Source organism: Phyllostomus discolor, chromosome 1 (genome assembly GCF_004126475.2).
Source record: "Phyllostomus discolor isolate MPI-MPIP mPhyDis1 chromosome 1, mPhyDis1.pri.v3, whole genome shotgun sequence".
Lineage (NCBI taxonomy): Eukaryota > Metazoa > Chordata > Mammalia > Chiroptera > Phyllostomidae > Phyllostomus > Phyllostomus discolor.
Window position 1 is genome coordinate 209,240,964 of NC_040903.2, and position 24,922 is coordinate 209,265,885.

A 24,922-nucleotide genomic window follows, 5' to 3' on the forward strand; every position below is an offset into this window, starting at 1 on the left:
AAACCCCCACAGAGATCACTCTAATTCCTGAGAACGCTCCAGAACAGATGATGTTTGTCTTGAACGAGAGAGGCGCTGACAAGGCCAATCACAGACCTTTCCCCTTTTGCCGGAACCGACTGACAGGTCCAGACACTGACCCCCCAAGTGCCCGGTCTTTGTCTCATGATTGATTTGCTAAGATTAAAACTGTTTGCCCCCTGACACCAACCACAGAGAAAAACATTTCCTGCTCACATAACTGATGGAGACTTCTCCTGCTTGAAAAATAAGCCCAACTACAAATCACACCCCCTGTAGCTTGTTTACTCCTTCCTGTAAAAGTCTAAAGCAAATGCACCCCCCCCCCAACACTCTAATCTTTGGATTTTGGATGTTGCCCAGATTGCATGAAAAAAAAAATCAGTCTCTTTACTTGATTTTTATCTTTGACATACAACACATGAAAAAGTGATCAAACAGTAGAGTACTAAGGCAAAACCAAGAAATGAACCAAGAAAGAGAAATAAATCCATGTTTTGTGGGAATCTGATATAAAATACTACAAAGAAATGGTTAAAAAAATCAATTGATGGTACCGGGCAATAAAGTTGAATTGCCACCTTATATTAAATTAAGAAGGTGGGTCTCAGACTGAATTTATCTAAATTCGAAAGGTAAAATTTTAAACTGAATCAAAGAACATGTAGGGGAATACATACGTGAACTAGAAGTAGGGGGAAATTTCCTAACCAAGTCTCAAATAATAGAGATTTCAGTACATCAAGGATCAGGGATTACATCAAGGACAGTTAGTTTTTAGACTATCGTTTCTAGACCATTGTTGGGTAATAAATTCAACTTAGTGGACTGCAATCAACATTTAAAGCAATACAGTAGAATCGTGCATAAAAAGTATTAGAGAAATATACTTATCAAACTTTTGTTTATATTATATAAACACAAATGTAAATTTAAAAATATACATGTATACATCTAGCATATGTTGGTTGGGAATATATATTTACATACGTATATATAGTATATTAACACGTAGTAATATATAATTACTCACATACTTAATATATAATTATATATTGAGATAATCAATATACACTATAATTAATATATTTATGTATAGTCTTTGTGTATATTAATGTATTATATAAAGTGTATGTGTTGGTTGTAATATAAAATATACTTTCTATGGTCAGTTATGATCAAAACAGTGAAAATGACCTAATACTTAAAGGGCTTGAGCAAATTACTGAGGAAAGACATAATTATATTCAACAGAAAATCTGGCAGCAGACAACAAACAGAGAGGTCGGCTTCGAAGCCTCCACAGCTAACAAGCACACGAAGAAGGCTCCAACTTGCCAGCGATCATTTCAAAACAGGTACCATGTCATCCCCCCAGAAGACGAAAACAAAAGGAACGTGTGCTACCACGTGATGGATGAGATGGGTCACATGGGAACTCGGGCAGTTTTGATGTGAGTACAAACGGGTCAGGGCATTCTGGAGATGAGCGTTTGGAGGAAAGTAAGAATGTGAATTCTCTTTGACTCAGCAACCTCACTGCTAGGAGTGCATGCCAGGGAAATTCCCACTCGTGCCCTTCGGGTGACGTGTGCTGGGGGGCTGCTGGTTGAGGTGGTGACACTGATGGTCAGGGACATTGGAGCCAATCCAGGTTTCATCACTAGGGGAGTGGATAAAATGTGGTAAATGCATGTTTAGAATATAAATTCCTATGCACCAGTCAGAAGTAATGGACTAGATGTACACAAAGCAAACTACTGAGTGTTAAAGGAGACAACAAAATTTATGGCATAATACCATGTCAGTTAAGTTAAATATATATATGCACATACTGTATATTTGAACAGTTAAAAGTAGTTGTCTACAGAGTAGCAACATGAATTTTTCTCTTCTTTATTCCTTTCTACATATTTTTTAAGTTTACACTGTTTACATTGCTTTTTTTAAAATAGTGGAGACATATATAATACATTTTACTATTAAAAATCAACTGTAAAAGAACAGTCTTTTCAACAAATAGACCTCTTCCCATAAAAGACTGTATACGTGGTTAAAAAGCACATGGGACTCTCACCATCATTGTCATGAGGCAAATGCAAGTGAAGTTTACCCTGAGACTCCACTTCACACCCGCTAGGATGTCTGCAGTAAAAAAGAGGAGAGAAGCCCTGGCTGGCATGGCTCAGTGGATTGAGCGCGGGCTGCAAACCAAAGTGTCACAGGTTCAATTCCCAGTCAGGGCACATGCCTGGGTTGCAGGCCACGGTCCCCAGCAACCGCACATTGATGTTTCTCTCTCTCTCTTTCTCCCTCCCTTCCCTCTCTAAAAAAATAAATAAATAAAATCTTAAAAAAAAGAAGAGGAGAGAAAGTGTCGGCAAGGATGTGGGCAGACTGGAACCCTCTGCCTCGTGGTTGAGAAGGCAAAAACAGTGCAACCACTTTGAAAAACAATTTGGCAGGTCCTCAAAATGTTGAGTCTAGAGTTACTGTATGACTCAGCGATTCCACTCCTCCATGTCTACTCAAGAGAACTGAAGGCGTGTGTCCACACAAAGGCTTGGGTGCGGTCATTTCTAGCAGCATTTTTCAGAATAGCCTAAGGGCTGAAACAACCCAAACATCCACGAACTGATGAATCGATAAACTAAATGTGGTATGTCCCTAAGAATACAATATGATTGAATGATAAAAAGAAATGAAGTACTGATTCATGACACAACACAGATGAACTCGAAAGCAATACCCTAGGTGGAAGAAGCCAGTCTCAAAAGGTCACCTCTTGCGTGATTCACTGCACATGACCTGTCCAGAATGAGCGACTCTGTAGAGACGGAAAGTAGAGGAGGGCGTGCAGGACAGGGTGGAGGCTGACTGATGGGCGCGAGAGGTTTCTTTTGGAGGGGATGATACAGTCTAAATTACATCATGCTGAGGGTTGCCTATGTCTCTAAATATGCTGAAAATAAGTGAACCATAGTCTTTGAAAAGGTCAATTTTATGGTGTATAAATTATATTTCAATAAGCTGTTTTAAAAAAGTCACGCATTTATGAAAGTAAGACTAACATTTTTATAAGAAAGGATGTTGAAAATTCAAGAGGATAAGAAAAATGGCCTTTCACAAGGGATTTTAACTGCTAGGACTAATCTAAAACCAACCGAATTTCATTGTGTATCTAGTAAACATGGTAGGGGACTCCAGACTTGGAGAATTTTAGCTTAAGGTAAAAATTTATGAGTCTAACAAATAATGTGTATGTTAAAGCTTTTGTTTCAGAAACTACAGATGAGGCCCATCCTGGCTCCTGGGAAAAGCAGCCGACCTCCTGGGGCACTGATAGAGGATTACCTCTTGGGGACATCCGCCTGGGGACATCCGAACCTTTGTTCCAGGGAGAGCAGGTGACTACCCCTCCTTCTTGGGAACAGCTAACTGCCCAGGACAGGAATATTGCAGCTTCTGGATCTCAAAGCCCTCACCGCACCTTATTTGTCCTCCCCCACTCCTTATAAAAGATCTGGCCAGGAAAAAGAAAGGAAGATGGTTTGTTAGGGTATGAACCGGCCATCTTCTTGGATCGCCGGCCATCTGAATAAAGCGCCCATAAAAGATACAATCACTGTCATTGCTTATTGGATTTGGTAGTGCAGGCAGTCCGAACACCGGTGTCTTTTCTGGTTACAAACATAGTAAATGTAATTTTTGAATAAAGTTGGGGCAGGTATGAAAGACAGAGTACAGAGTACACAATACAAGCTGACCTTCACCAGCAGGGATGGTTTTAAAGATAAAGTCCCGGAATGATCCCAGATCAACACACTTTATAACACTCCGTTCTGTAGAACAGTGTTTTGAATCCAACGCTGACATTTGTTGGGAGGAACCAACCATTTAATGCTATTTTGATGTCTAAAGTTGCATAATAATCAAGGCTTTTGTGGAAAGATCTTTGCAGGTGGCACTCTTCAGGCATCTCTGCAAGCACCGGAGCCTCCTGCCTCTCCCTAATCTCAGCCACAAAGAAACTCTACAATCAGGAGTCGCTGCACCCAGGAATCCATTTCTTCGTTATCAGTGTCTCCAAATAAAGCCTGGCTCCCCAGAGGAAACACAAAACATGAAAAATATCTCTTCTCATAATATTGTTAAACGCATTTGTCTTTTCTAAAGTTAGTGCAAGTTTGTTTAAAAACTTACGAAATTTAAAATATTGGCAACAGCTGTTATTTTGTTACCCAATATGTAACCGCTGGTAATTTTGTGGTCTATTTTCTCAGTTTGTATGTTTTAAATAAAACTTGGATTGGATTGTATATTTGGATCACACGGTATATAGTATTTTATAATCATTTTGTTCTTTAACTCTGCATTAAGTCAAGTTTATTGCCATTTTTCCTTAAAAAAAAACCCCGACTTCATTGTATTCTACCATTCGGATGTATCAAAACTAATTTAACCCATTTCCTATTGTTCTACCTTTGAGTGGTTTCTAATTGGTTATAATTATAAGCAATCCTGCCGGAACACCCTCATATACAGGCTGGCATTTGGCCCATACGCATGTGTCAGTATAAAAACGTGATTGTTTATAAACAGTGAGACTGCTGGTTGGGTAGGTGTCCATGCTGGTCGGTTGGTCCTAGGCCACAGTGGTGGTTTATGTCTTTTTTTTTTTAAGATTTTTATTATTTTTATTTTTTTATTTATTCACTTTTAGAGAGAGAAGGGGGGAGAGAGAGAGAGAGAGAGAGAGAGGGAGAGAAAGAAACAGAGAAACATCAGTGTGCGGTTGCTGGGGGTTATGGCCTGCAACCCAAGCATGTACCCTGACTGGGAATCGAACCTGCGACACTTTGGTTCACAGCCTGCACTCAATCCACTGAGCTACGCCAGCCAGGGTGGTTTACGTCTTTTAATATCAGCCCTGCTTCTCCCTAATGCTTAGTATTTAGCGAAGGTTGTTCCATTTGGTTAAATTCATCGAAGTGGGACTACTGAGACAAATGGTACAAATACATCCAAAGCTTATAACACATATTGCCAAATTACCTTCCCGTCAGATCCTCCAACCTACCTTCAAACAGCTGTTCTCATTCATACTAGTTATGATTATGTTTTCGATCTTTGCCAACTCTCATTAGATTTTCATGTCAAATCCTGTGCATCTCAGAACTTCCATCACTGCAAATGATTGTGTTCTCAAATGACAGGTTCCATGTTACTCTTCTTTGCCACACTGCCTTGCATTCTGAATAAAATTCTGACAAGTTCAATACCTTATATCCAAAGTTGTTTGTTCCTTGTTGCTCCTTTACAGCTAAATCACCTTCTAAAACTATCACCATTTCCTTTATCATTTGAAAGATTATTTAATTTTACTTCTCTTAATAAGAATTATATTTGAAAGCCCTGGCTGGCGTAGCTCAGTGGATTGAGCGCGGGCTGGGAACCAAAGTGCCTCAGGTTCGATTCCCAGTCAGGGCACATGCCTGGGTTGCAGGCCACGGCCCCCAGCAACCGCACATTGATGTTTCTCTCTCTCTCTCTATCTCTCTCCCTTCCCTCTCTAAAAATAAATAAATAAAATCTTAAAAAAAAGAGAATTATATTTGACATTAACCCTTTTATTGGCTTATTCAGAGACGCTGACTTTAAAACTTTTGAGAAGAACAAACTGAAATGATTATAGTATTAGGAAGGTAGGTTACATGATACTTTTTTAGTAGATATACTTTCATGAAAGTATTTAGTCTGAAATTTTTTAAGGTTAACATTGTAATGTGATTAAAGTCAATTATTAACCTTTTTATCAACTTCAAAATTTGGTTCAAAATAGCTTAATCAAAAATAAATCTCAATACACGTGTTATTAACATTTCACCTATAACTTACTCATAAGAGAAGGAACACAAATAGTTTTTACCTGTATCATTATTGACTTCTTTTTCTCTTGGAATACCAGTCAACCAGGTGACATCATCAGTTTTCTTTAAGAAAGAACACATCATGGGAAAAAGGGTTCCTAACCTTAGTTTGAAGAAAATGTTAAAAAGTAAATAAATCAGCTCTGGCTGGCGTGGCTCAGTGGATTGAGCACTGGCCTGTGAACCAAAGGGTTGCTGGTTTGATTCCCAGTCAGGGCACATGCCTGGGTTGTATGCCAGGTCCCCAGTAGGGGGCGTGCGAGAGGTAACCACACACTGATGTTTCTCTCCCTCTTTCTCCCTCCCTTTCCTTCTCTCTAGAAGATAAATAAAACCCCTTTTTGGAAAAAAAAAGAAAAGTAAATCAAATTGCAAGCACTAATCTCTGGGTCTGTATAAAGTTGGTGGATTGTTTTTATCATTTTGATTAAAAAAATGCCCAGGAGTACCATGGTGATGGTCAGCATTACCATGGATGAGAGGGTTTATCAACCTATGAGTCTCTGTATTTCTAGGGAAGTTAGCAAGGCCCAAACATGATTCAAAATGTAACCACAATCTGAAAAAAATGCCATAGGGAAAAAGCAAAAACAATGATGATAATAACTCGCTCTTTGCACGTGTCAATACCCTTCCTTCTTCATATCAAGACCCAGCTCATGCGCACACCACTTCCTGGTAGATACAGATCAGGCAAGCCCTTTCCCTACCCCAACTCTTCAATAATTTTATTGATTTTAAATCCTCCAGTCCTCTACATGTATTCATGTTGATAATCACGTCTTTGTGATGGATGACACCACACCTGAGTATTTTTGGTTAAGCTTCCCAGTTTTTCCCACCAGTAGATGCCAGGTTCTGTACAAGAAGAGGATGCGCTGTCTGCATCTTCACAGCCCCAGCATCCAGCCTGTGGCCTGGGACACGGACATGCTACACAAACAAACATTGCGTATTTATGTATTATGATTGAACAGATGTGTGTGAATGACTCGATATCAATGCATTCAAATCAGGAAAGAAAACAAAGAGAAAATTACTTGTGCCACATTAAAAGGAACTATTAGAACCTGAAAGTTTTGTTGCTTCATGATGTACACGCTATTCCTAACCTCTCCAGGGGAAGAAAGTGAGAGCCGCCAAGCTGAAATATGTACTACTGTATTAGAAATAAAAGAGGCATCTTTAGCATAGAATAAAGTTAAAAACACATGTACCACAAATAAACATATCTATTCTAATAAAAAACAGGGGTTCAGCCTGGCTGGTGTAGCTCAGTGGATTGAGCAGCATTGAGCTGCAGATGGTCTGCAAACCAAAGGGTCGCTAGTTCGATTCCCAGTCAGGGCACATGCCTGGATTGTGGGCCAGGTCTCCAGTGGGGGCCACGTGAGAGGCAACCACGCATTGATATTTCTCTCCCTTTCTCCCTCTCCTCCCCTCTCTTAAAAATAAGTAGATAAAATCTTTTTTAAAAAAGAAAGAGAATATTGTTTAAAAAAAAAACAAACCCAGGGGCTCAACTAAGAAACAAAATGTTGCTTCCATCACTGAGGGGAAAAGAACTATTGGAGGAGGGAAACATCTGTTCTTTATCTCTTATAAATGTCTATACAGGTTAGTGGTGCCTAGAACAGCACCTGACACTGAATGAATAGTTGTCAAATAAATGAGTAATATCAAGTCAGGAAACTTAATCTATGGGAATAAGTGATCAAATTGATAACCGAAGAAGAAAGTAGCAAGCTAGAAGACCACGAGAAGAACTCTTTTTAGAAGGAACTGGGGTAGAAAATGAGAATGGAAAGTGTAGTACTTGGTACACTTATAAACAAGTACACCCAGGAGGCTGGATGAAGTAGAGAGAAGAGGGAAGCCCAGTGAGGCCTACTATTGCTATTTGTACCAGGGAGTTTTTAAAACCATCCTGGAACAGACAGTCCATGCCCTAAGTGAACACTTCCATAAAAGACGGGAAGGAGAGCGGCCAAACTCACTGTGTGATTGAACTGTGCCCAAACCAGAGACAGGCAGTACCAGAAAAGAAAATTATAGGCTCATTTCAGTGATATTCGAAGAGTCAAAGTCCAGAGTAAACAGTTAGTTCGCCAGACTCCACAGAGTATTAGAAAAATAAAACACCATGTCAAGTAGGGTTGATCCTAGGAATGCAAGAATGCCCAAGGAAGGTCACATTGCAAGTCTAGAAGGCAGAAAGACTGCGGTTACTACTTCTCTCCTCCAGAAAAGTACTTTTCCATCAGAGAAGGAAACCTGGCCCTGGCTGCTGGGGCTCCATGGAGTGCGCACCAGCCTGCGAACCAAGGTCGCTAGTTTGATTCCCAGGCAGGGCACATGCCCGGCGTGTGGGCCAGGTTACCAGCTGGGGGCGTGCTAGAGGCAACCAACAGTGTCTCTTGCACATCGATGTTTCTCTCCCTCTCTTTCTCCCTTCCTTCCCCTCTCTCAAAAAATAAATAAATAAAATCTTTAAAGGAAGAAAAGGAAACATTTACTTCAACATGTCCAAAAGCCTACAGTCAGCACGATGAACTAGTAACCCCTCCAGGGTCAGAGAAGGCCTCCCTCATAATAGACCCCCCCAGCACCACTGAGCACAAGGAGTCCCCGGATGCCCACGAGCTGCTACTCAGATCCTCGTGAATACGTGAGTGTGTTCGCTGGGTCAGTGTGGAAGAGGGAAAACGTTTGCCATTCCACAAGGGAGGGCCCTGGTTGCCACCAACGGAATACGGTTAGCCATCGTCGAAATGAAGGACCTTTCCGGCATTACTGTTACTACCCTAGAGATTTACCCAAATGCTAAACGTGTATGTCTCTAAATACCAGATATTTGTGTTTCTCGTGGTGTTGAAGGTATTCTCTCTCGTGATGCTAATGATCTTTTAAATAGAATGATGGTGTGTAGCAATGAGAAATTATGCATGAGAATAGCCCTATTTTGAATAGGGAGCTAACCAAAATGTAGTCACAAAACTTAACTAAGCAACTCTTCACAAGTCATGACTGCGGTCTGAATCCGTTGGTTTTCCCTGCACACACCAAGTGCTGATCAGTGCTTGTTAAAACTGATCTGAGGTTGGGGGCAAATCTGAATGTTTCCACGAGTAGGACAGCAGCCACTTTATTTGGAGGTTTAAATGCACAGATCCTCCTAAAAGTGTTGAAGTCACAGTCTCTGACCCCACGCGAACATCGGAAGGGTCGGGGCCCACCTCACAGAGGTCACAGCATTTCTGTCATTCACGAGGAAGAAGTACCTGGTCACTGAGAACACAGCCCACCGCCGTTCCTTCCCTCGCTTCCGGAGTCAGTCTTTCCGCGGCCATCCAGCTGGAGTATAATGGGGTTGCAGGGCGGACTCTGTGTGAACTGGAAGGAAGGTGTAGAAGGATCTTCACAGGGTTGCTTACATTTGTATTAGGGGCAGGGGAGGGGCAGGCTGGCAGGGGAGGGGCAGGCTGGCGGGGGAGGGAGAGCTGCTGACTGAGCTGTGGGCTGTGGGACCTGCTTCCAGCCCCAGGGCAGGCAGAGGTTCTAATGATGCTGGCCAGCGTCTACCACTAGCTCAGCTCAGTGCTCATGACATCACATGTCAGTCATTCAATATTTGCTCTTCATATGAGTGGGGGAGGGGGAGAGGTGGGCACACCAAAGTGCTGAGCCGAGGTGACTGGGAGGCTCAGCACCCCGTCCCCAACCCTCCCCAGGCCACAGCTGCCCACCTGGGAGCTACAGGTGAAAGGGCCTGATGCACTGATGGGGCCGCTGGGTGAGCACACTGCCTTGTTTGGGGGTGGAAGGAGGGAGGTTTGACCCCTTGAAGCTTTGTCCACCACTCCCAACCTCCTCCACCCCTTCCCTCTGCAGAGCCCTGCAGCAGGCCCAGCGCTTCCACGATCACGGTCACTCTCAGCCGCCCCTCTGCTCCCTGTAGGCTGCCTCCAGCTTTGCCCGTTCCCCGCCAGCTGGAGGCCGAGCTGCAAAGTGATTCTTTCCTTCTTCTCTGGGAATGGTCCCGATGAACGGAAGGGCTAGGTCTGCGTTGCGTGGCCCTGTCCCCTGACCATAGCTGATTGGCCTGCAGATAACCCTCTGCTTTAGACTCCTTCAGCCAGTTCTCGCTGAGGATTTTTAACTTGAACCAGAAACCTAGAGATGGAAGTTGTGGTGGGTGAGGCTTAGTCATACAATGGCGGCGTGTGAAAATGTCTGGCCAGGAATGCCTGCTGCTGCAGCCCAGAGCTGCCCGGGGTGGTGCAGGGTCCTGGGCCCACTGAGTGCGACATGAGAAGGGGGTGAGCTGGGAGGAGGGGCCTGGATGTTACAGTCAGGCCTCCGAGTACAGAGGCCTCACAACTCATCAAACCCTGTACTCTGTCTCATTTTGATGAGAAAAAACCTTCCAGCCCTCCGTGCTGGCTCCGGACTCGTTGCGCTTGCTGGAACTTGCATGAGTCACGACGTTTCCCTGAAAGAGAAATTGTTCTGTCACTTGTCACATTCGGTACTCACTCGTTGGTTTCGGCACTCGCTGTGACTTCCCGAACACACTGACGACAGGTACCTATGTACCCCTGTGGCTGACCACTGCAAGAGGAACGTTGGTTCTTCAGGTTTGCACGGTTGCTTCGGAGCGTGCTCAGAAACTCAGATTTCAAAATTATTGTTCTAGACAACATAGTCTTGGTCAGAAATGTTTTGTGACCCTTCTGAATGAAGCTTTTGTTATACCTGTGGCCGAAAGCCGAGATGATGAAAAGCTGGTACGGAGCTGACATTGTGGATTTCCAAAGCAGACGGCGGACTGAGTTCACAGCCCAAAGCAGATTTCCTCGATGAACGTCAAAGTGGCAGACTGCATTTCCAAAGATGACCGGAACAGTTCCTCCTGACCTGTAGGCTCTTTTGCAACGTCACCTTGCCACTCAAAAGAGATGGGGTGTGTTCGTCCTCCCTTTGAATCTGGCCTGGCCCTGGGACCACCTTGACTGATAGAATGAAGCAGAAGTGACATTCTGAGGCTTCCAAGTCCAAACATTAAAGAAAACCTGGCAGCTTCCATTTTTGTGTTTTGGGGAAAGCCAACCTCCCTGTAAGAAGTCCAGTTACTATGATATCCCAAGTCTGCGAGTTAAGCCTAAGCTACCTTCATGGAGTGGTCACTCAGGGAAAGAGATGCCTGGCCATCCCCGGCTGTTGCAGCCAAACCAGCTGAGGAGCCGGATACGGGGGTTAGGAAGTCATCTTGGACACTCCAGCCCTGGCCTGCAAAGGAGCCTGCACTTGCTTGCTGAGGAGGGAGCTTTCTGGCAGCCTCTTATTTGGGGGCCTTCAATGAACCTCACTTCCCAATAGTCACGGTCATGCACAGTCCTCTTCCCTTGCATCTGGGCTAGACATTCTTTAGCCAAAACGATGCAGGTGACATTGTGCCATCTGCAAGAATCAGATTAGTACCAGGCCTAATTCATGACGGTTTCCCCTTTCGCAAGGTTGAGGAGCCCTGCGCTGCCATGTAAGGGGTCAGGCTACCCTGGCAGACAGGCCACACACAGAGGCCACGCGGAGAGGTCTTTTGAAAAGGGAGAGGCCCTGAGACCGCATGAAGAAAGAAGCTCATACAGCAGGTGTTCAGCTGAGTCCAGCCCCCAGCCACCCTGCCCGCTGAAGGCTGGGCACGAATGGCCACGAGCAAGACCAGCAGGACCATGCAGCCGAGCTCAGCCAGACGACACCATCTGGAGCAAATAAAGTGATTGTTGTTTTAAGGCACTGAATTGTGGAGTTGGTCACACAGCAATTGGTAACAGAGCATCCAGGTGTGAGAGGGATCCCAAGACTTCACATTCAGAATGAGAGTGGGGTACATGCCCGTCCCACTGGCACTGGGCCCGGCCATGTGATCTGACTTGGCTAATGGACTGTGAGCGGGCATGACGCGAGTGCCTTGCTTTAGACAGTTCCGGTGGTTTGGCTGGGCCTCTGGTGTCTGGTCCTGTGCGGTGAGGAGAGCTGCCAGGTGACTCCTGTCCTTCAGCCTGTGTTCCAGAGGACAACCACGTGGGGCACACCTGCCGGGCACAGAACCACCATGGCCAGTGCACAGACCAGTGAGCCAGAAACACATGCTGAATGTCACAAGCCGCTGAGGGCTGAGATCTGAGGGTGGCTGCTGCCACCACTGTAAAAACTGACTAAATGCCCCGCCAAGCAAATGTCATCTCAGTTCTTCCATCAGTGAAAACTTCCCTGCTTCCCGACAGGCCGCCCTTGCAGGCTAAGCCTCAAAATCCCTCCTAGGCCCCGCTCTTAGTCGAATGGTAGATTCTGATGGAAAATAAATGGGAGGGTGTCAAGCATAATCAGAATAGAAAAGAGTGACACCCGAGAATTGCACGTTACAGAAATGTGTTCATTTTATTGTCAAATCTCTGGGGAAACTTTTACGGGCTGGCAGTTTGGAGGTGTGTGATCGGGCACTGAAGAACACAGCATGCTTTCAGTTCGTTGCCATAGTGATGCTGCATTCGGTATGCTGGCTCAGGCTGCCACTGGGGTTCTAAGGGATGGGGTTGACTAATGTAAATGCTGCCCAATCTCTGTACCACGCTAGGTGACAATGAAGTGGTAAATCGGAGACGTCCGGCTTGTGGGTCTGATTCTTGCACCCACCTTGCTCCCAGGCCTCTCAAAAGAACTTTTGTGATCTACGACATGACCATGATTTTCAGCTCCCAGAATTGGGCTCTTTGGGACTGGAGGCCTCACCTGCCCTCTTGGTGTCAAAGCAACTGCTGCTGAGTTCGCCCAGGGACAGGGAGGATCTGAGAATGGACCGGCCATCTTCTGATGACGTGGGCAGGTGCCCTGACAAGCACACAGGTGCATGTCTCTGGGATTCTACGTGCAGCCTGGAGCAGTGCCTTGGGCAGGTGCCCTGCTCTTCCAACACCCCCATGATGGGGGTCGAATTTCCCTTTCTTTGGGACCACAATCTGCTTATGAAGTTGCTCTGAGAAACCCAGATAGCTCCACCTTTAATTCTCACGGAGCTCTGAAAGCACACCTGCAGGCTAGCCTCCTTCACCGGCTGTCTCGCCCCAGCGGGACCACGGTCTACTCTCCCTCCTAGTGAGAACAGCAAGGCTTCAGACCCCAAAGAACGGGCTCCACTCCATAAAAGCTGAAAAATACAGAAAACTCAGTTCACACAGAGATGGTTAGCATTTTATATTTTTCTAAGAACCCCGGGGAGAAATCCTTTAGAGAAGGGTTGACATAAAATTTTAAAATGAAATAAAAGCATGGAATAGGAAACATATTGACAAATAGCGATTTGAGTTATCATGGCAATGCTGTCGTATTTTGTATAGATTTTATATTAACATTGAAGTATATGGTTCTAGGAATCGTCTAATAAAACTAGGGAATAAAGAGAAAATCGGGATAATCTTGTGTTCACAATTCCGATTTTCACCGATGAGCCAGATGGCTGACGCTGGTACCTGATAAGTTAGTTCATTTTGCTTCTTTTAAGGAATGTTTTGCACTTATCCCATGGGTGGATGTTACGTATTTGGAGCATAAACACTATGAAAATCATTCCCCCCAGCACCACAGCAGTGGCGATGGCAATAAGTGTGTGTCCTGGGAACGGCAGTGGCACCTCGTCAACGTAAATCTGCAACAGAAAAAGCAAAGTCTTTAAGCTTTCTGAATCCAGTAATGCAAAACGCTGAACTTGACACAGTTCCCACACGGTGGGGACGCTGCTCATCATTCAGCAAAACTCTGCCCAGACTTACTCAGTGCCCACAAAGCTCGGAAACAGTCCCTCGATGATTTGTGAAGCAACAATTTTCACGCAACAGACAGAGAGTAGGAATCCTCCTGACCCCCCTCTCTGCCTTGACTGTGTGTCTCTCAGTGGCAGAAGTAGGCAGATGGGACAGTCAGGAAGCCGTCCTGCAGTCACTGACGGAGGGCCCGGCCGGGGCAGTGGGAACGGGCCAGAGAAGGCCTCGCTCCCTGCCTTGGAGGGAGTCAGGGGAGGCGCTTCCTGGGCAGGATGCTGAAAAGTAAGTGGGTCCGCAGAAGAGCAGGAGAAGCAGGACGCCCGGGGAGAGGGCGTCAGTGTGTGCTCTCTCAAGCTGCCATCTCTTTAGAAAATCCTCTCATCAAGTGCTGACGTAGGAAAATTTTCCTATATTCAGAATGGTCTCTCTGCCTGAATGGGGACCGTGTTTTGCCGGGTATAATGTGCTCTTTTTTGCCCCAAATGTTGAGGCAAAAATAAGGATGCCCATTATACAAGGGTAGTACTAATTTTGTATCTATAGAAACGTTTTTAATTCTTTTACTTATGCTTATGCATTAAAAGGGTCACTCTAGAAAGCAGTAACGATATCCTGGAATATGATCATTGGTTTTGTTTCTAAATAGAAATTTAAAAATTGAATTAAAAAATTAAAATGAAAGATTTTCCTGAAAGTTAGGGCCAAAAATGTGGGTGCATATTATACACAGCAAAATACTGGTGGATTAGGAGAACGAGTTTCCGTAGCAGAGACAGGCTTACTGACCGAGAGGCACAGGGGGGTCTTTTTCTCGGAGAGTTTGGTTCAGGATGGGGGCCGTTCACGCGGAATGTACAAGCAGGGGCATATGGAGACGCAGGTGGTTCAAGTGCAGTGGCTGGTGTTTCCTCGGTGAAGTGGGAGGCAAGATCATCTTTTGGGGCAGAAGAAGGCGGAGGTGGATGGACATAGAATGGTGGGGAATGTGGGCAAATGCCAGCTGGTAAGGAAAAGGACTGATAAGGGTGTAACTCAAGTTAAATGTACTGCCATCCTCCCTGTGCCCCAAGGAGCTGTCTGTTTTCTTAGAAACAGTCCCCGTATGCTATCCATTCCCCCACGACTCCCCTCAGATTCAGGATTTCCATTCCACTTTCAATACTGCTGCTGTGAGCCTCGTTGCCTCACTTGGTATCAGTAAGCTACTTTACAGGCTTTAAAAAAATTACTTAATGATTCTTTGCCTTTATTCACGGTGCAATGGCTTCCTTTTCACTTTTATTCATGTTTGTAGTTTTTCCTTCATTCCTGAAAATTCATTTTCCTCTGTTGACACTTGTTTTTAGCCTGAAAAACTTCCTTAAGCATTTTTTTTTTAAAAGAGGAATTTTGTCAACAGTGGCTTTTCTTAGTTTCCTTTATCTGAGAATGCCTTTATGTTTCTCACCTTCCTGAAGGATATTTTCACTAGATACAGAATCCTGGATTGACAGTCCTTTCTCATCCCTCCCCACCCCCACCCCAGTGCATTAAAGAGGTTACTCAACTTTCTTTTAGCTTCTTTAGTTTCTGATGAGAAATCAGCCATCACTCAAATTGGTGTTCCTTTATATGTTGTTCCCTTATTTTTCTCTGGATGATTTTGAGATATTTTTCTTTATCTTTGATTTTTAGTAGTTTGACTATGATGTGTTTAAACATGATTTCTTTGACTTTACCTTGTTTGGGATTCATTAGGCTTCTTGAATTTGTAAATATAAAACATAACTCTGGCAACATAAATATTAGAGCTTTTGATATTGTTAAAGAGGTCCCTGAGGCCATTCTTCTAAAAATCTTTTTCTTCAGGTTAGGTTTCTACTGATTCACCTTCAAGCGCAATTCTTATTATTTTTGCCATATCCATTCTGCTACTGAGTCCATCCAGTGACTTAAAATTTCTTAAACATTGTATTATCAGTTCTAAATTTTCCATTTGATTATTTTTATAGACCTTCCATTTCTCTGCTTCAAATGCCTCCTTTTCCATTTACTTGAAGATGGCACATGGATGAAATATCTGTCTGAGAAATCCATGTGTTGTCATTTGCTTGTTGTCTTTTCTCTTCAGAATCGAGTCCATTTTCTTAGATCTCGGTATGTTGAGCCATTTTGGGTTGCCATCTGGACATTGAAGAATTATGTTATGAGACTCAGGTTTCTGTTAGGAATTCTCTGGCAAATATTGATGATCTGTTTGTCTCAGCAGCCGATGACGCTGGCTGAGCTGAGGTCACACACAAGGTAGGCTTCACCATCCATGGGTGGCGGCTTCGAGGTCGGCTCCAGGTTCAAAGCCTCTGCTATGCTGTTGTATCCTCTGGGTTCCTGTGCCACGCAGGGGTGATTCTGGAACTTACGTGGTGTTGATGTGATAGTTTTATTTTGAAGCCTTTGCTATGCTTCTTTAGGTGTGTTCTGATTGCGTGCTGTTTGATGCCCATGCTAGCTCATACACAGAGTTAGGAATCTCCCTCTCCAGCTCTCTTCTCTTAGTGATTCCCCCCCACCCCCACTTTCCAACCCCAGAAGCCCTTTCCCAAGTCGTCCGGAAGAATGCTGAGAGTCTATGAGGATTTGAGCTCCCTGTCCTATCGTGTCGTTCCCTGGAACTGGGCTGTTTGGGCAACACAGAGGTGAGGGAAGAGAGAGGAAAACAATGGGGATTTCCTGTGACGCTCTTCGTATGTCAGGTGCCCCTTTTCCTCATTCCTCTACCTAGCGGGGTGGGTGTTCGCGCAGGGTCTCAGGTGCCTGCTCTGCTGCCACGGCCTCGCAGCCCCGTGGTTATGAGATCCACTCTGGGGCTGGCCTTGCGGGCCGGGCCAGGAGAGCAAAAGGAACCGAGGCAGGGGGAGGTTGATTTTGTTATTGATAAGGTAGTATCGGTACGTGACAATGAATGAGTCATCAATCAATTTGAGGAAATCCTCTTTCCTCCCCATTTCCCATAGATAGCAGATGTCATTATATAAATTTGTAAAGCCGAGTCACTGCACGTCATCAGGTGATTTGTTGAGACTTGTTTTGGTTCCACATTTTTTAGATCTTGTTAGCTTTTGCTGTATTTAAGACTTCACTATTCTAATGCACCTAACCAAAGGAGGGTACCACCGGAAACAATGATGTGACAGACGCACGTGTCTGGGGGAAGGCGAGAGGGAGAGGAAGGGCAAGGCAAGTCAGAAAACAGAGCTAAACGTGGAAGGTGGAGAGCGAACAAAAATAAATACAGGTCCTGCCACCGGTCATGCGCCCTAATGCATCACCGCTGACAACGTCACCACCATTCTTCAGGATCCCCTGCCTCCAGGCCCTGTCCATCACACGAGGTTGGCCATTTTTAAAGCCTCAGTGTCTTTTGGACTGATGCTCGTCATGTCATCTCCCCAGCCCTCACCCCGGGGCATACCTGTGCATTCACCGTACCTCAAATTCTTCCACTAGCTCACAAAAAGTGACTCCCGGAACAACGGACACTCTGAAGTGAAAGAGCTCAGAGCCCTGTGGAAAAAACACACCTGGTCCTTAGCAGCACAGACCTGTGCGTTGCTTTGAGTAAAAATGTACCCTGGAGCCCCCTTCCCCACAGATGTGGCATTGACATTCCAGTTGTCTGGAGGCTCTGGGCACACACCATATTCTTCAAAGTGAAAATGGAAGGAGAAGGACAAGAGTTTGAGATGCAGGGATTCGACAGCTGATACTGTACTTAGTATTCAGAATGGGGAAACAGAAATGTGCAACATGGCCTCAATGCTCACGTTGGGCTAGTCCTCATACTCATGGTTCTGATATGGCCCCTCACTTGCATCGGCTTTCTCAGTGAGTGCCTAGATGATATCAACTCCATGTGTTCTTATGGGCGGCTGGGACCAGAAGGTGTGTCCGTGTACATGCAGTTGAAGAACCCATCACCCCCAGACTTTTGGAAACACCCTTTCTGCTCCATTTTGATGGCGAATGTATTGGTCTTGCCTATCAGCTCAAAAAATCATTAAGTTAATGCTAAATTCAACTTTCAGATACCTTTAGAAATAATAACATCAAAGGAAATGGATGGGAAAGGAAATAAACACTCTCCATATACAAGGTCTGTCTGGAAATAGTCCAGCCATTATAACGAGAATGGTTTGCACAACATGGATGTAACCTGGCAGCCAAGGAGAGTGGACTGGAATGCACATGTGTGAACAATGACAACCTCACTGTACTAGTTACTGGGGGAGATAGACACTGCCTAATGAACATGTGTACTGTGTGGCTGTTGTATTCAAAATGACTGAGTGAGTAGAGCAATGAATCTGCATCAGAATTTGCATTAACCCTGACCATTCCTCCGTGGAAACTATTAAGATGATTCAGAAAGCTGCAGCTATGGGCAACTGGCGATTGGCAGCTTCATCACAACAGTGTGCCTGCTCATGCATCACATCTCATGCAGAGTTTCTTGGTAAAACACCAAATCATCCGGGTGACTCATCCCTTCTATAGCCCAGATTTAGTGCCTGGCAACTTCCAGCTTTTCCCAAAACTAAAATCACCTTTAAAAGGAAAGATATTTCATATCATTGATGAGATTCAGGAAAATACAATGGAGCAGCTGATGGTGACTGGGAGAACTGTGTGAGGTACCAAGGTGCCTACTTTGAAGGGGACTGAGGTGTCATTGTCCTATGTATAAATGTTTCTTGTATCTTGTATCTCCTTTAATAAATGTCTCTCTTTTTCATATATATGGCTGGATACCTTCTGGACAGACTTTGTACTTTAAGGGTGCTATTTCTACTGTTCATGGATACCTACACTTTAAAGCTAAAAGCAATCTTAGTTTAGACATATACATTTTATCTCAGCTCAAGCCAGGAATAACAAAAATGCTGCCAACTTACCCTTATGCTTAAGTTGAGGCCTGAAGGATTATACACTGGAACTTTAAGAATAGATTCTAAGTGATTTTTCAGTTTTTTAACATTTTCTGGTACGGTGTGTTCTAAAAGTACATGAAATACAGTTTAAGTACATGCGTGCTTTCTTTCTCATTTGATATAAAACTTATTACATACATTAAGGTACAATGACAGATTCCACTCCATGGCATGACTAAGCTAGCCAATATTTTTAGTTCTGCTTGACTTCGTGGGGGATAAATTTAGGGGAGATTGAGCCTCATATCTCTCATAGCTTCTTCTCAGAGGCTCTGTCGAGAAGGACAAGACCCTCTGTCCACCTTCGTTCCTTCCAGCTCGATGCTCATGACCAGTCCTGACCTGTACACCCTGTGCGTCTTTGGCGATGAGATACGAATGGACCCCTTTAGAGGTTGTTAAGTGACGTTAAATAAGGTGAGAGAAAAATTTCACGATAGGATCACTAAAACTCTTTCCCAGAAAAGTGATCAGGTACTCCTGCTTTTCTTATCATTCTTTCTAAAACCAGATGCGTAGCGTGGAGGTTAGAAATTGCAATGTAATGGTGTAATTACATTGCAGTGTAATGGTATACAGGATCTAAAGGGGGAGAAAAGCTCTGATTGGAGCATTTGCCAATTCGCGTGGTGTAAATACTCTCCCCACGGCTCATTTCAAGCTATGAATGGCTTAACAACCAGTGTGCAAAATGCTGGAAGGTTTAATAGTCAGCGCTCAAAGCTGGTAACAGCAGGTTCCAGTACACCACAGAAAATGGGATGCTCATTAAAGCAAAATATTTACCAGTGTTTTTTTTGTTTGTTTTTACTGATTTTTCATTCCAAAAGTGCACATGTTGGGCAGAGTAAGACCCACTGCACGTCAAATGCCTAGATGTTTGGTAACACAAATGACTGATCAAAATTGTATTCAATTCCATCTGCCTGCCTGTTTGGCTGCCTATACCTTAAAGTATTCATACAGAAACAAAACTCAACACGTGCAATAAAAGACTGCATACTTGAGGTAAAACTGAATTGTGAAAAAGTGCATTTTTCTTATTGAAAAGGATTTCTGCATCTTTTCAATTATTTTACCATAACATCTTTAACAAATTTTCCCTCATGTAAGTAGAAGATAAATCCGATAGGCTGTCTGGCAACACCTCGAGTAGCTTCCTGTGTGACTCTGTGTACGCAGTGAAGGGAGACACTTAGGCTGACATGCAGCACAGATCCGGCCAATCATGTTTGGTACTAATCTACAAAACAGCTTTCAAATGTTTCAGAGTTTAAATTCATCACAAATGCTTTTATGCCATAGAATCCAGGCCACAGGAAGGGGTGATGAAGTACGAGGGAGATCACAGAACTAGAAGGAACAGCAGCGCGCCAACGGGCTCAAACCATTTTCCGAAGCGCTCTGGCTGTTTCTCGTGCAGTTCTGATAAGTGACGTATCTAGGTAATAACAACACCGCTTAGGAGGTAAGATAATTATAGAAGAGAGCAAACCCTACTGAGTTCCCAGTTTTCCCTCTCATTCACTTCCGTCACGGTGACCAGATACGGAGTTTTCACTGGGGCACGTCCGTCCTCGCTGTGAATTGCCAAAGAAACTGGATAGTGTGTGACTGGAAACTTAAAACGAGGGACCTAAAAGGCAAATTCCAAGAATGGATGTAAATTCGGGAAATTCAAGACTAATCTGACTTCCTGGTAAAGAATGCATAGCTATGTTCCCAAGGGTTTGGCTACTCCAAATGAAATGGGCTACTTAGGGTGTCTGACAATAAAGATCCGTCTTACAGTAGAACCCATGTGAGCTCCAAAAGGAATAGACAAGTTTTGTGGGAACAAAACTAGTAACTTTGCATGGGCCTTTTTCACAGGACGTTACTATGAGGATTTGCAGACTCCTTTAGCTACCCCATATCCCATGAGTCACTGCGTGACCTGGATCCTGCCCGTCCTGCACGCCTCTTTCCTTGCTGGTCGTGATCTTTTGGCGACACTCTTTAAGCTCAGGCTCTGGAGTCAGAGCTCTAGTCTAGCTCCATCACACAGGACTGACGTGGTTGTTGGCAAATTACCCGGCTTTGCTCGGCCTCAGACGGAATCACGGGGAAGGGTTAGAGCAGGGTTTAGTGGGCAGTCCATGCTCAGAAAATATTACTGTAATTCAGCAAGTGGGGAGTTTCAGAGGTGCGTCATAACAACCCTCATAATTTATCGAGGGTGACTCTACCCTAATATTGTATTCAGTGATCATATCTTTACATGCAATGGTAAAATTACTTAATTTAATGCTATGTATAGTCTTATAAGGCATTTGAATTAGTTCTATTTGAAAGTCCTACCAAGTGTGTACCTCACTTGGCTAATGCAAACAAGAACATGATACACCTTCGAATTCTGTGAGACCAACAGAAGGAAATATTTGTACAATCTGTTCTCTTCACCGACACGTTACACTGTCTTGTATTTTGTCACTACTACCAGACTAAACTTCCCGATTACACAGATTTCAACTTCTATTATCCCAGAACCTGGTATACAATCGATACTAAAATTTTTTGAATGAATCAATATTCACCATAATGTAGTCGAGTGACAGACAAGTTACAAATTGTTTTCATATAGACGTGAGTGGGTGTCTTTACAAGAAACCCGTGATGTGGACAGGCAGAGCGGGTATTATTCTACTTTACAGATGATGTTAAGTAACTTATCTGGGCTCATTTAACTCCAGGTCTTTTTAGCTCTGTATCATCTTCAGTTCTATGTCATAATAAGACACCATTTCTGTCTTAGTTTTTGTGCTTCACCAAAATGTGCATTTCAAAATCTAGTTAACATGAAAGTACTCTGTCGTCAGGTAATTAAAAATCATCTCACCTTTTCTCTGCAGTCTGAGAAGGCAACAGCATGGGAAAACTTCTGATCGAGCGTGCAATTGCACTCCTCCCGAGTGGACACATTAGCACACTGTTTGAATTTCCCAGACTTCTGCAAATAGAATGAACAAAGGTTGGCTTCTTTTCCCTGTGGTGGGATCCCTACAAACTGAGTAAATCCTCAGAAAATATTTGTTCCCTGCGTAAACAAAATCCCCGAGAAAGGGGAACAAACCCATTAATAATAAAGGAAAAGTCATGTATTTCTGAATTGCATCTCCTTGCTTGGTGATTTGAACCCAAGTATCACTGAGCGGCTTGCCTCTTTGTAAGGTGGCATAGCTATCTTTTTTGTTGTTGTTGTTTCTTTTTGTCCCGTTTTATTGAGATACAGTGACATATAGCATTGTCTTAGTTTAAGGTATACAACATGATGGTTTTGAAATGACCACCACAGTAAGTTTAGTTAGCATCTATCAATACACATACTTACAAATCTTTTTCTTTCAAAATTCTTTTTTTTTAAAGGATGTCATGATGTAAGATTTTTTTAGAAATATATATATTTTTAAGATTTTATTTATTTATTTTTAGAGAGGGAAGGGAGGGAGAAAGAGAGAGAGAGAGAAACATCAATATGCAGTTGCTGGGGGCTGTGGCCTGCAACCCAGGCATGTGCCCTGACTGGGACTTGAACCTGCGATGCTTTGGTTCGCAGCCCGAGCTCAATCCACTGAGCTACGCCAGCCAGGGCTGGCATAGCTATCTTAATGTATGTGAAGTGGTATCTGTGTGATGTGAGACATCACACGCACGTGTGTGATGGTGGCTTTGATTTGCGTTTCCCTAATAGCAAATAACGTGGAGCAGAGTTACTGAGCCCTTCCCCATCACTGCCCTCCGTGTTTCCTCGTCCCAGAGGAATGACATTTGTCTCCTATTTATGCTAGCCTGCACTCCTCCTGCATTGTCCCCTGTTTGGTTGGCCTCTACCCACCTCTCAGTCTGACTCCCTCCGACTAAGTCGGGCACCCTGATTCACAGTCCCAGTGTGCGTTTTCTGTCTGTCTCTACTACATGTCTATCTTAAACATTAGGGCAAGTGAGGGCCAACCGGGAGATTTTTAAAAATTCAGATTTCAGACCCCACCCCATAGCTTCTGACGCGGTAGCTGTGAGGTGAGAATGAGAACACTGTGTTGGAGAAATATTCCCAGGTGGCTCTGCCTCAGGTTGTGCAGGGTCTTGCTGTTCACAGACACTGCACTGGATAGCGCTATTTAGTTTGTACAACTTTCTTGTCTGATGCCTGTTCTCCCCCCTTAGAGTGAAGATCCCTGAGGGTGTCAAGTTTATCATGCTTACTGGTGTGTCCTCAGAGAACATCTGTAGAGTGCCTGGTAACTCTGGTGATACTGAAGTTAATGTTTGTTGAATTTCAAAAGATGCATTAAAAAACTTTCATCTACTTAGGTGTATATTAGATATATTTCCTATTTGACTCTCCCCAAAAAACCCTGAAACCCTCCCCCGCTAAATGTTTCCATGTAATGCCCTGAGCTAGAGTGGCTCAGTGGGTTGAGTGCTGGCCTGGGAACCAAAGGGTTGCTGGTTCAATTCCCAGTCAGGGCACATGCCTGTGTTGTGGGCTAGGTCCCCAGTAGGGGGCGTGCGAGAGGCAACCACACATTGATGTTTCCCTCCCTCTCTTTCTTCCTCCCTTTCCCTCTCTGTAAAAATAAATAAACAAAATATTTCTTAAAAGATTTCCATATAAATACAGTAAAATCATATTTTAATACAGGAGGCTTAGTTGTAGTGACACAACCAGATTTATCTTTGTGAGAAAATGGAATTGGAGAACTTAGTATTATAGCTGCTTCTTGCCTAGAGCAGAGCTTCTTATCTTGAAATACAAGATTCAACAAGAAGTCAACCTCCTCACGCTGTGTGTGTATAACAATATGTGTGTAAATGTGTATGTATTATTGCTTTGTTCAACCATTTTTAAGCACGCTCCATGCCTGGCACTGTCCTTGGTACTAAGGGTACAGTAGAGAACAAAATAGATTTTAATAAAAACCTGCCTTCTGTAGCTTACCTTTTTATGAAATACAATAAGTAAAATAAATGAGTAAAATATGTAAAATTGTAATAAGTGCAACGAGGAAAAATAAGACAGAGAAGGTGGATGGGGGTGGGTGATATGGAGATGGGAATTACAGTTCTAAACAGAGGGGTTAAGGAAGGCCTCACGATGAACGTAACATTTAAGTAAAAACCTAAGGACAGTGATGAAGGGTGCTGCGTCATATCGGGCCGAAGAGCATTCGGGACAGAGGAGTTTTTGGAAACGACAAAGGCCCTGAAGTGGAAACACGTCTGGCATATTTACAGAACAGTAAGGAGGCCCATGTGGCTGGAGCGGGCCGACCTGGGCAGTGCCAGGTCAGAGGCAGCGCCAAGGCCAAACCACGGAGGACCTTATAAACCACTGGGAGAATCTGGGTTTTACTCTGACTGAGACGGGAAGACAGTGGAGAGTTTTGAGCAAAAAAAAAACAATTTCATGTCATTGTGTGTGTGTGCATGCTCATGAGTAGACACGAATGTCTGTCTGTACACACATGTATGGGCAGGTAAGTGCGCTTTTCTGGAGAGAGATTCCATAGGCATCTGTGGCTTCCTCGAGAAGCCATCCCATGATGCACCGTCCCTCTGTTCCCCACCTAGTTCGCTCCACACTGCAGAGAGGCAGCGTGCTGCTGGGTCCTTCTCTGGGAAGAACCTTGGCAGGGGTCTAGGTGTACCCATGTTGAAGCAAACACTCTCCTTTCCTTTTTGGCACCGTTATTTTTTCAGGGCTGGAGGCGTGGCATTGGTCTGGGGGCTCTTTTTATTCGAGAAAAGGTGCTTTCAGTCCATTCATCACCTTCAAAATCTAAATGGGAGCCAGGGGGAGGTCAGGGGTAAAAGGTCCACTAGACTTCTTGATTCCAAAACAGTATCCATGAATAGCGGTGAAATGAGAAGGACTAAAGTGGTAGGAGGAAGAATTGGTAGCAATAGTAGTAGTAATCATCATCATCATCATCATCACCACCATTACCACCCCTATGTTCACCAACGTCATCACCACCACCAGCATCATCACCATCACCACCACCACCATCACCCTCATCACCATCACCACCACCAGCAGCAGCAGCAGCATCACCAATATCACTATTACCACCAGCAGTATCATCACCAACATCACCCTTATCACCATCACCAGCAGCAGCAGCAGCAGCAGCATCACCAGCAT

At 44.1% G+C, this 24,922-nt stretch overlaps 1 protein-coding gene across 1 annotated transcript in view; it reads right to left on the reverse strand.

The window, feature by feature from the left end:
* Nucleotides 1–13,275: 13,275 nt before the first annotated feature.
* CATSPERB (cation channel sperm associated auxiliary subunit beta) overlaps nucleotides 13,276–24,922 on the reverse strand; it is a 67,431-nt gene continuing 55,784 nt past the window's right edge. Inside the window, exons 21-25 of the mRNA XM_036017559.1 lie at nucleotides 21,617–21,727; nucleotides 20,239–20,374; nucleotides 18,703–18,803; nucleotides 17,240–17,314; nucleotides 13,276–13,656 (exon numbers count right to left, since the gene is read on the reverse strand). Of these exons, the coding sequence (XP_035873452.1) occupies nucleotides 13,489–13,656; nucleotides 17,240–17,314; nucleotides 18,703–18,803; nucleotides 20,239–20,374; nucleotides 21,617–21,727 (591 nt within the window). The 3' untranslated portion in view covers nucleotides 13,276–13,488. The remainder of the gene's footprint in view (nucleotides 13,657–17,239; nucleotides 17,315–18,702; nucleotides 18,804–20,238; nucleotides 20,375–21,616; nucleotides 21,728–24,922) is intronic.